The sequence below is a fragment of the Perca fluviatilis genome, chromosome 20, assembly GCF_010015445.1.
Source record: "Perca fluviatilis chromosome 20, GENO_Pfluv_1.0, whole genome shotgun sequence".
In the NCBI taxonomy this organism is placed as follows: domain Eukaryota; kingdom Metazoa; phylum Chordata; class Actinopteri; order Perciformes; family Percidae; genus Perca; species Perca fluviatilis.
The window spans coordinates 22,130,933-22,142,827 of NC_053131.1; the positions used below are offsets into that span (position 1 = coordinate 22,130,933).

An 11,895-nucleotide genomic window follows, 5' to 3' on the forward strand; every position below is an offset into this window, starting at 1 on the left:
TAGCACCAGCCCTTTTTTTTTTTTTTTTTATTCAAACACTGAAATAATCTTACAGATTGTGGGTTAGACCATATATATTAAGAGGGTGATATTCAATATGGATAGCTGAAGAATAATTCATTTAATAAATTAAAAAAATACCCAACATTTGCGATTTATTTATCAATTTATCAGTCATTGGCACCGCGCCCCCCAAACCTCCCCACCCCTTTCAGTCCTCCCGAAAGATTTTCGAGCCATGTAATTAAATATAGCGAAAAGGTTAAGTGACATCATCTCAAGGGATAATTTGAAGAGGTAACCGCATATTTTCTTCTGAAACGGACTACTTTTATGAAATGTATTCCCAGGGCTGAGTGCGAATGTCTCCATGTAGGAGGAAAGCAGCAGATGACGAAGGGATAATTTAACATTTTGTTTAACACACCTTCCTAATTAACATCAGGTGTAAAGTAACAGATCATATGCACAATATTCCAACATCCGTTTATTTTATGTTTTGGTGGATAATTTAATTCAAAGGATAAACAAACCGGTTACATCAAAGGTGGCTTTACATTTTACAACTATTTAATCTCGATACTGTATAAACCACCGCTGTACATTGTTTGTTTTAACTAACATAGAAGCCTATATTGTCTCTACAACTGTGTAGGCACCCAACTTACAAAAAAAAAAACTTTACTGGTGGACTTCGAAATTCAAAGAAATCAATCAACCTTGAAAGGTTCTTGAAATGTCGAAATAAAAACACATTTTCCATTCACAAATATCGCCGCTCATCTATCAAATTCCACACAGTGGAAACATCCAGTTAAACAAACACATATGCACACACAAATACTAAATTGGACAGGAATTTTTTCCTGTCACCATAAGCGTTTTGATTTATTAAATAAACCGGGGTTATTCAGTCCTCTTGGGGTGAGGAAGCCGTGCGTAAAACGTGCCCATTCCAAGTCAGCGTTCCCGTGCAGTGATGCTTGATTTCAAACTTTGCAAACTGGTGAGGAGTAAAATGTTCGTTGCCGTTCAACGTCGGATTACAGGTTGCATGTCCATATTTGTTCACACTTTGTGCAAGAAGAGAATCTTCGTGGCCTAAATGTAAGAAGCCTTCATGGATGCTTCTTCCGATGGAGACAGGCACGCGTTCTTGGCTGTGTGACAGCCTTTCTTTTTTTCTACAATCCTGTCCGCGAAGAATAATATGAAAAACACACAGAACACATTTCTTTAGTCCAGGTCTATGGATATACAGCGGCACTGTTTGACGCGCTGGATGCGTTTCTTCTTGGTGGGTGGCTGCTGGTCCGGACAGTTCAAAGTATAAGTCATGGCGGTAAAACGCTTCGGCTTGCAAAAAGAACAGGACTGGAAGGCACCCTCCTCCCTGCGGATGTGCCTGGGGATGTAAAAGGAGTTGCACTGTCCGTAACAAAAGCGATTGATGATGGTGCGGCTGACGCAGCCCTCCTCGTGGATGGTCTGCTTGAGGGGCTGAGTCTTGCACCAGTCCCGTTTTAAATACTGGCGCTCCGTCACATGTAAAGCTTCCTGGCTGGACTCCAGCACTTCGTCGGCCGGTGAGGATGGGACCTGCCTCTGCCGGGACCCAGAGCCCGCCTGCGGAGGCTGCGGTTGCTGCTCCGATTCGTTTGGGTTGCTTTTGTCAGGATGAGGAATGGCCCCTTGTGAACCTCGGTTTCTTTTGGAATCCACGGGAGAGGATAGCAACCCCATGATGAAAACCATACTGCAGAAGATACGCGTTGAGTTGGCCATCTTTGGGGAGAAAAAGAAAATAATGAATCACCTATACCATTTCAACTCTGGACGGATTACGCACAGCTGTCAAAGCATTTTCGCTGCGTAAAAACGCACAGAGCTTGCTTTTTATTTTATTTTTGATAACTATGCAAATCGAGAATATTATGTGAAGACAACGTAACCGTATATTTGAATTACCTCAGTATGAACATCTGAGTGAGAAATTGAATGATGCTCTCATACGTTATGAGGCTATACTATACATAGATATAGATATATCCGTTATGCAGAATGTCACCAGATTTAGTCAAAGCAAAAGCATATCAACTTTCTTATGTTTAATAAACCAAGTACGTATTCACACAAGCACACCACTTGATAACAAGGATGCAGTTTTGTAGTTTCTATAAGCTATAAACGAAACTCAAATGTAAGTGGTGTGGACGATGCGCGTGGATGTTATAGTCAAACAGTCCAAATTCACTCACCTGTGCGACCCTCCGCTGCTACAAGTGCGATGATCTGATCCCGTCAGTCCTCTGCGCCACCTTCCAAACTGATAGGCACCTACTGCTGTCGACTGTACGCTGGTGGGGCTGTGGATGGGTGGGACACTAACCGCTCCATAGACAGGGGCCAGGGGGTTTAATACAAATTGCTCCAGCGCCGGACTGTCTCCCTTTTAAATGTTTGCCAGCTGAGATGTGCACAACAGTTCCCTCTACATTATTGGCTAAGCACGATGTAGAGAAAATCAAAACTATCCGCCCCCTCAACACTTCCCTGAACCCACTTCTAAAACAGACAACCGAGAAACAGCGAGGGCAGGCAGGCAAGCGGGGGTAGGAGGCGAGAAGAGAGAAAAGTAAATATCAAAACGAGCATGATGAAACATACGGTACAATACAGTATATCACCATTTTAAAACTGAAAGGAGGCGTTTACCGTCCTCTCGTAAAGTATGAACATGCAATCTAAGGATTATGTCAATTAAAAAGGTTGACTATCGGATTACAGCACACCTGTGAATCCTCAACATAGACAGCATTCTAAAGTCGCTGTAAACTCATCATATATAGCAACATACCAAAACAATTATTTTTTTTTGTGCATAAATACAAAAGTACAAAATTAGCTTGGAAATAAAAGATTGGAATGGATGGAAGTATTCCCTGCTCCATTATATAGCCATAGGCTTTTAGGTAGTTATTTTAAGTGCATTTACGCATGCACATTTTGGGCTACTTTGATTTAAAAACCATTGATAATTAGTAATGTGGTTGAAAGTGAAATCTTTCTTAAAATAGCTTTGGTCAAATTAATTAAAGAAATTATCGGTACTACTTCCTAATGAACAACTTTTATAAATTGTAACGAATAGTAGTTGTGTTTATTAAACCATTTACTAATGCTTATAAATCAGTTTAAGCCATTGTCAAGAGCAACTGTTGGGTTGCCAGGTTGGGAAATGTCCCTCGGGTTGACGTTATATCCTTTGTTTTGTAAAATGATGTTATGAATGTTGGTAATTTGTTAGTACATGCCTGCACAATTAAGCCACAAGCTTGGAGTTATAAATGTTAATAAGTTGCTGATTAATTAACTTTTGGTCCAGATTCTCTGCAGATTTTTCCTGTTGTAAAACTAAACTAAATAAATATCTAAAGGGCAAATCAGGTGTCCTACTAAAGTAGTAGGATCACAAGCTAAAGACTTTTTTTTCACAACCTGGCAACTCAAATAGAGTGGCTTAACAGCTGTATAAAGCATAACATGAAATATTAACTATATATAGTCACGCTTTTATAATATTCTGGAAAATAAAACTCCAGCACACACACTGCTGTTGGTTAAGGATTAAAATCTTATAGGCCTAACATGCTCATATCTTCAACTAAATTGTGAACTGTCCATTACTGGATTTCCATAATATTATACAGCATGTTTCTAATATATTTTGATACATTTCATGTTTCAGAAAGTTAAAAGTTAATTTGCTGAACACATGGCCTCAGCTCAACCACCTGTCTGCAATATATATGGATAAAAATGCAGAATCAGACTAATATAGACAATGCACTACAGTGCCATTTATAAGCTGCTACAGTTAGAGCAGTTTTAACAACCTTTTGTCCAAGTCCAATATACTGCACATGAGAAGCATGCAAGCCTCCCAATGGACTGTGGAGAATAAATCAGAGCAAATGATTTTGACCTTAACCCTTTCACTGTCTACTCTTCAGATTATATACAGGAAAAATCATGCCTAGGCCATTCACCTCCTTTAGGTCAACATAAGTCACTGAGCCAGATCCAAACAGGCTTTTAGTAGTAGGTGGGAGTTTCAGATACCTGATTTTACACTGAGCAGAAAGAACATTTTATTTTGATTATTTAGGAATCTCCAGAGCGCATAATATATTGTGAAATGTAACAGAACCTACTTTGTTCAAAGAAATCCTTCAAACAACCAGAAGTACATTCTACCAGGATATAGTTGCAACGGGGCAGTCTGGGTTTTTGACAGAATAAATTCCTAAGCCTTATTACAATATGAACATGATTCACTGAACATCTCAGCCTAGTATTGTTTAAGCAGTGGTTGTAAGACTCCCCCTTGTGGCTCCAAAAAGTACTAATTATTTCTGCAAACCAGAATAATTCAACTAAAAAGAAAAATAGTTAGGTATATGCTTTTTGATTTTATTTGTCAGAAGCTGTTCACATGGCAAAGCATTTTACTGACTGTTGGTTCTGAAATTAATGGACTGCGACATGATGTGATCAATACTGCTTGGCTTTTTTTTTTTTTTTTTTTTCCTTTCATAAAATCCAACAAAAAGGTGCATTTTTTCTTGTTGACAGTAAGAAAGTTTTGTATAATTAAGAAATAGCCACAACTTCAGTAAATAGTTGTTTAAAAGAAAAAATCTAACTAAAGATTAGATATAAAATGCATAAATAAAAGCATAAAACTTGAGCTCAACATTTCCAGTCATACTATCAATCACATTTCACATAATTTGGCCTGCACGCTACAGTCTAAACATTACGCAACATAATCCAGTAGGCTGATGGGTGTCGATATTTAACTCCTAAACTTGTTTAAAACAAACATAAAACATATGAACATCTCCCATTTAAGACCCTAACACAGACAGCACCTCCCGTAGCTAAAGAAATAAATTAAAACCCCCTGAAAAAAATATGGATCACATAAGAGGCCATGTTTAATGTCACGTCGTCCTACCAGACAGAGACCTGCATAGTAAGGAGGAAACATATAAGGCAAAAGACTTGAAACTATAAATCTATAGGCTTGGTGGCAGACAGCAGTCGTACTTGGTTGAGGGGGTTTCTAGGTGAACCTCTGTAATGGTGGAGGTCCTTCTCTACTACCTGCTGCACAACAGGCTTCTGAGCTCCCGGTGGATCAGGGACCGAACAGTCCAGTTTGGTCTGTGGTTGGACCTTGTTGGTCATGTCGGCCAAAGCACAGGAATTGAGTTTACGGGCCAAGGTGCTTTGCTTTTTGGGTGGGACTGGAGGTGGTTTCTTTATGGGGCGAATGCTGTTGGACAGCCCCACTTGTGGCCCCCCCTGGCAAGCCTGGAGCTGTGGGTGAGGGGAGAGGCCACTCTCCAGGCTCACTGCCCTCACCACCTGACCGCTCTGGCTGATGGCGAGTTCTGCATTTCTAGTCGGTCTCCTGCTCTCTCCCAGGAGAGAGTTCATCCTGCGGACGGTCTGACGCACGGGGGTGCGCTGGAACTTGAGCGGTGATCTGATGTGTCCGGCCTTGGAGCCTCTGGGAGAATGAAGGGTGAGCTTGTTGAAGTGATGAATGTGGTCTGCCACCCGACGCTTTTCAGTCTCCAGGCTGCGTGGTGAGAGGGGCTGCTGCTTTTGGACTTTGGTACCACTCTCCGGGGAAGGTTCATTTTCTTCATGCACCGCACTGACCACAGTACCAATTTTAGGAGTTGTACCAAGCTCATCTCCGAGTTCAAGGCGCAGCTTGTACGGAGTGGACTGCAGCCCAGAGGAGACACCCAGTTTGAAGAGAGCAGGACTCTGGATGTCCAGCGCTTCGATCAACCTGCTGCAGTTCACCTGCTCTGCCTCCGTTTCACTTTCTCCCACCATGGAGCTGTTGTAGCTGCTGATGGGAGCAGCACAGAAAGAGCCTTTATCCGCCTGTACTACTGGAGTATAGTATGCACCAGGCTCGAAAACTACACTGTCAATATGCAAAGGCGATAGAGCGGCAATTTCAATCTGGCCAAAGGTAATGTTCTGTTCGTTAGCCAGAAGGCTCTGCTGCGTTGGGAAGCTGGAGGCCTCCGTGTCCACAGACACAACTTTGACCGTGGGAGTCTCCGGTGGAGGGACTAGCAGGCTGCGTGATGGTTTTGTCACGTTTGTCCCCGTAGAGTTGCAGTTGTCCTGTGTGGCGGCCTGGAGGTCGCTGCCCTTCTTTATTGTCAGCAGGGTGGGGCCAGTTTGACTCTGGGCTTCAGTGATGGAGCCCTCGCTCTCAGCACTGGAAGCACAACACAGCTTTTTTGGAAAGCTGGCCACTGCTGGGGGCTTTGATACGACGATGGCTGGCTCAGACATGTAGTTGCTCTTTAAGCACATGTGCATGGGGGTGTCCGTGAAAGATCCTCCGCTGAAAGCCTGGGCTCCTACGGGAGTCTCCCCGCTCCATGAGGTCCGGTGGGCACTTGAGTCACAGTGGGGGGTCAGCAAATTGTCTTCAGACTTGCTGATGTACCTGGAGCCTGTAAAACAATGTGGGCTATTACAATTCAAAAAGACTACATTTGTAACATCACACTGGAAAGGAGTTATTTTTATTAGCAGTTGATTGGATTTCATTACTTGGTACTCACTTTTGGTTTCAGCTTTTCTAGGCAGAGCTGATGGACTGAACTCTGTCTCTTTGGTAAAACGAAAACTGGTTGTGCTCTCCTGAGTGGCAAGTCGCCAGCCAATGGACTCAGATCCCTTTATCACCAGCATGGAATGAGACATGAAAGATGAAAGAAGCTTTAGTGTATTATTTTTGTTAAAAAGGACCCCACAGGTGTTACCCAAAATGAAACATTAATATGTTAATTACATTCATGTTGTGGTTAGTTCTTCAGAGGATGATAAAAGTCACTCAGAAGAAACAAGATATTGGATTTCTTGGTCATCAACTTTTTATTAAGTCAAGAATATACATAGAACTATAGAGCATTAGAAAGTTCTGCACCTTAAACCACTCACCCAATGTACCCCAAAACAGGTTACAATATATTATGTATATACTATATAGTATATAATAACATTCTTTCACCTGAGTGCTTAACATAGTAAATCACAGGACATATCCTGCTTGACATATGGCTTTGTACCATACAAGTATGAACACAATTTATTTGTAATATTACAAATATGAAACAATCCCCTTTTTTTAACCGTGCATGCATTAGTTAGCTACTGAAAGTAAAACTTAGAATATTACACAGTAAAAAGTGCAACAATTTACCCCATTAAAACACCCCATGTGCAAATGTTACTTTTATATATATATATATATTTTTTTTTTTTTTTTTTTAAGTTAATTGCAGCATATGGCTCAGTGCAATTCATTAACAGCATTTTTCATAATCTCTTTGTGAACCAGATAAGTGGAATGTGAAGTCTGTTGGGAAACTAGACTTACAGCCTCCTTGCTGCTCTTCCCCAGGCTAAAACGCAAGCGCAGAGATTTGCGTGGGGCTTCCTTTTTGTCGACTTTAGGAGAAAAGCAGCCAGCTCTTCCAGATTCATCTCTGAAAAAGGATATACATTCAAACCATTATCAGCATAAGAATAATGTTCTACAAGCTCTTATCTTTCTGTATAGTATAGCATAGTGGGAACTGCATGGCTGTGTGGCACAATGCATTTTATGGCATCACTTGGTCTTAATTATTTGTATTCAGTAAAATGTACTGTGAATGTCTATTACGGCACCATACTGTAAGATCTGACCATGACTCCTGTCATAGAAACCAAAAACCTAATTGGGAATTGTGAAGGATAACTGGAGGACAAAGAAAGTGTGTACCTGTTGAGAGCATGTCTCTTGCTAAGTCGTTGGCTCTTCCTCCTTGCAGAGACAGATGACTGCCTTCTAGTCTTCCCTGCTGATGACAGGGTATTTTGGGAAGAGTCCAAGACCCCCGAGGCACTGTAAGCTGCCATATATAAAAAGGAGGGAAAGAACATGTACGCTTAAGCACAAGCTTAAGAGATAGCAGAATAGTTGATTCGCATTTGATCAAACAATCAATACCTGATCCAGGAGTGGAAGCCGTGCTGAACAAAGTATTGGGAAGTAATTCTATCCCAAGAGTCTTTTTGACAGATCTACGTTTCTTGTTTGAGAATCCAAAAGAGTAACCAGATTCCAAAGGAAGTTTTCGCTTTGAGGTTGGTGTTGCAATCACAGGAGTTGCAGAGGAAAAGACTGGCAAAATCACAAAAGAATTAATACATTTATATGGTGTGGGTGTGTTGTTTTTTTTATATTTGAAAACATTCCAAAGTCAATTCTGAGCCAAGGCACTTGAAAGAATTTGCAGGTTATGACTTAAATTGATGGAAGATGATTCATGCAAATGACAGGCAGACATGCAAAGAAAACAAAAGCCAGTGAAGACATTAAAACAAAAGCATAATTTCCTATTATTCAAATGACTTATTTTTCATTATTTAGGCAAATGTCAATTAATTTGCAGAAAGCTTGTTGTTTCATGTGCATAGCAGATGGATCATCATGCTATAGGACAGGCAACATTATCTCATATGACCTCAGTACCTACCAAGGCTGTCTGACTGGGTGGCATTTGTGGGTGTTCTATTAGTTTTTATCTTATTCAGAGCACCATTGACCATATCTGAAATACGAGACAAATCGAAACCATATAAAAAGTATACTGACTAAAGCTGCTTAAAAAATAACATGATTCACTTTCAGTTACTGAAATACAGGGCTCCGTTTTACTTTAATATGTCTGTGTTTAGTGTTTCGAGATATTTTCAGGGCCGTTGCACCAGTGCAACTGGAATTTATCTTTCCAATCTGAGATTTGATTTACTGTAAATCTTATATACTGCAGCTTTCATTAAAAATAAATAAATAAATAAATAAAAGATAGCTGATGGTATAGTCTTACCTCCGAAGCTGCGCCTGTGTCTCTTCTTCGTCCCTGAGTTTATGTCCAGCTCGTCAAGTCCATCATGAGCAGGGGACAGAACCCCCGCCTCACAGCCCATCATGGCTGGAACTTTCTCTAGAAGAAACTGTGGTAACACACCTGTGAAACACAGACACAACCAAATAATTAGTGTTAAAAAGCTACAGTATACACGGACACAAAAGATGACCTACAGGTAAGATGCCTAAAGTCATACCAAAGTTGTGGGCATTCTCTATGAAGCAGTGTACTATGGCTGCCTGTAGCTTGAGGCGTTTCTCAGTGTTGGCGTTCATCTTCTCTGTACCATCTCCAGCGTGAAGGATGTTGGGAGCCAAGATCACAGACAAGTTGCTGCTATCCATCTTATTCTCTGCACTCCTGCGATTAAGCAAAGAGATAGAAAAACAGCAGTATTGTATATATGAAGAGGAAGGTAAAGACAGATAAAAAAACATTTAATGGTAGCTGGATGTTCTTTATAAAAAAAAAGAAGAAAGTAAAGTAATCCAAGTAAATATATTTCTGGCACCTCTTAGACACATTGTGGAGGAAGTCAAAAAAGTGACGCAGGGTGCTTAGGTTTTTGTCAGGTAGTACACAAGACAGCAGCATGGTGGCAGAGGTCCTATCCTCCATGGTGGAGAGTTGCTGGGCCTTGAGGAAGGTCTCCTGCAGCTCTGTGGGTAGCACGGGCTCCGGCAGCTCCCTAAAGAACTGCTTCACCAGACCGGCCACATCACAGGGAAGTGCGGTGGACAGACACTCCTCACCCGCATCCAGTTTTGCCTAGACAGACAAAACACAGCTGCTGTGTTAGACTTTTTTTCTCAGGGTCAACATCTCTCAGTGAATGCAAGGTCAACTTCAGCCATCACTCACCCTCAGTGCTTTCAGGCGAATGACAGAGCCCGATTTTCTGAACAGGCCCTCTGTGTCGATATGTGCCAGCAGTACCATACATGCGTCGACCAGGAAGCTAAGAAAGCAGAGAAATGCGGTTAGTATAAAATGTACAAGACAGGACAAGTAATAACTTTAAATGACTTTAGGCTCGCGTAAAAGTAAAGCATGTCTACTTGCCTTGGCACGCTCCCGCATTCCATATTATAGTACGGTAGGCTCTCCAGGGATACCCCGAAAACCTTTGCCTGGGGGAACAATCAAACAATTAAAAACAAGACATTAACTGTATTAATGTTAGATTTTAAACAGGAGAAAAAGCCCAACCAGCTGTTAAATCACTCTAATAACAGCATCACAACCATCGTGTATTCATCTGTATCAAAATCTGAGAGTTTGGACACACTCACTGCCTCTTTTTTTTTTTTTTTTTTTAAACCATACTAATATTGTTCTCTGTGATAGTAATTCCACTTCCAGACATCCCTATGTTTGAGAGAACAATGGAAAGTAGCCACTTCATGCTGGTTTTAACCTCAATGATCTGAATCCATCCTGAGTTTTTAAGCAAGTAAAAGAATTACTCCATTTCAGTTGCTGATTTCCTCATATAGTCTGAGCTAAAGTTAATTGCATTTGTTTGCTATTACCACATTTGAAGTCCTCCCCTGCAAATGCAGAAGTTCAATGTTCATTTCAAAAGTCAAAGTCTCTTGCAACAAACCTTGTGACTCCTGTAAACCAATTACAAGTACACAAGAAGAAACAGGGCGTTCACTGTTAGTCAAACATTCAGTATAGCATATTCTGTAGAGGTTAAATTGTTCTGAATTACAAATGTATTTTGCCAATATGTCCAAAAACATTACAACAATGTGCCCTAAAGATTTATGAAAACGCATTGCCCTTTTGTGTGGTCGAGTTTGGCTTTCTATGACTTGTAAAGAACTTTATGGTGTGAATAATCACGAACACAGCAAAACAAAGCATATGCAGCGAGTGACAACAGCCTGCGAACAAATGGGTTTCATCAGTGGGGGCATGCTTTCAGTAATATGCTAATTGGTTCAATTGCCTAAACCATAGTATGTAACGTTAGGTTGATACTGTGAACTTTAAATCGTGGTCTGCCATAACAGATTGTCATGTCAAAGAAGTCACTGCAAATAAAAACGCAAGTAAATTGTGCTGTGCATGGGTTTTCTTTAAACTTACCGAGTTGCTGGCTGTTGACTTCACGTTACAGCTGGCGGCTTTGTTTTTGTTCCAGTTCTTTGTCTTTAGCCCATATGCTGCGCGGAGGTGCTGCACAGCCACTAGACGCATCACATTTTTCTCCATGACTTTCATTTTTACACTTCTCTCTTGTAAGGTTAGTTTCAAATGCACTTTGCAACAATTCGTTTACTCTCTTCTGACAGGACCGGACGTTACGTTATATCGGTTTTGTCCTGACCAGAGTCTTTCTAACTTTAACGTTATCACTTTCTCCACACCTCTGACGTAAACTAGCTAGCTAGCTAGCTAGCTAAGTCATCCTCACGTGGATCTGAACTGCTTAACGTTAACTTACAACTGGTCTCTACAACAGTTTACCATTTGCAATCTCAATAGTAAAAACTACAAAGTTACTCAGTCCCAAAGAGATTGTAACGACTTGACTAACGTTACATTACGGAGCGCTTATCTAGCTAGCTCGCTAGCTCCGTATTTAAGTTGCAATGCAGTTAGCTAGCTAACGTTAGATCATTTACAAGCCTAACGTAAATAAACCAAATAGCTTATCGGTGTCACACAAATGGAAATTTGTGTTTACCTCTTCTCAAACTGTATGAATTACATCGATTAAATTCTTTCGCTAGCTAACTGCATTGCGCTAATAGTTCACTCGTCAAATCGGTTGCCAGGCTGTCTGTTTCCGCAGAGCATTCAAACAGCGGCGCTCCATACACTCTACGCTGTGATTGGCTAGTAACTGTTCGAATAACGT

The 11,895-nt window shown here is 40.9% G+C and overlaps 2 protein-coding genes across 3 annotated transcripts; both read right to left on the bottom strand.

The window, feature by feature from the left end:
* Window positions 1-469: 469 nt before the first annotated feature.
* grem1b (gremlin 1b) lies at window positions 470-2,643 on the bottom strand. The gene is made up of 2 exons (XM_039785721.1): window positions 2,259-2,643; window positions 470-1,785 (listed from the first exon to the last, which is right to left on the bottom strand). The coding sequence occupies exon 2, from the start codon at window positions 1,783-1,785 to the stop codon at window positions 1,237-1,239; it is 549 nt and encodes a 182-aa protein (XP_039641655.1). The 5' UTR covers window positions 2,259-2,643; the 3' UTR covers window positions 470-1,236.
* Window positions 2,644-4,556: 1,913 nt separating this feature from the next.
* On the bottom strand, window positions 4,557-11,858 carry arhgap11a (Rho GTPase activating protein 11A). Of its 2 annotated transcripts, XM_039786649.1 has the most exons (12): window positions 11,121-11,858; window positions 10,086-10,153; window positions 9,885-9,981; window positions 9,535-9,791; window positions 9,220-9,383; window positions 8,982-9,122; window positions 8,628-8,702; window positions 8,099-8,272; window positions 7,871-8,000; window positions 7,484-7,592; window positions 6,666-6,780; window positions 4,557-6,554 (listed from the first exon to the last, which is right to left on the bottom strand). In XM_039786649.1, the coding sequence occupies exons 1-12, from the start codon at window positions 11,253-11,255 to the stop codon at window positions 5,074-5,076; spliced, it is 2,946 nt and encodes a 981-aa protein (XP_039642583.1). In that variant the 5' UTR covers window positions 11,256-11,858; the 3' UTR covers window positions 4,557-5,073. The 2 variants fall into 2 exon arrangements, with proteins under 2 accessions (XP_039642583.1, XP_039642584.1); XM_039786650.1 differs by lacking the exon at window positions 8,628-8,702 and having other exon boundaries at window positions 11,121-11,857.
* Window positions 11,859-11,895: the final 37 nt, after the last annotated feature.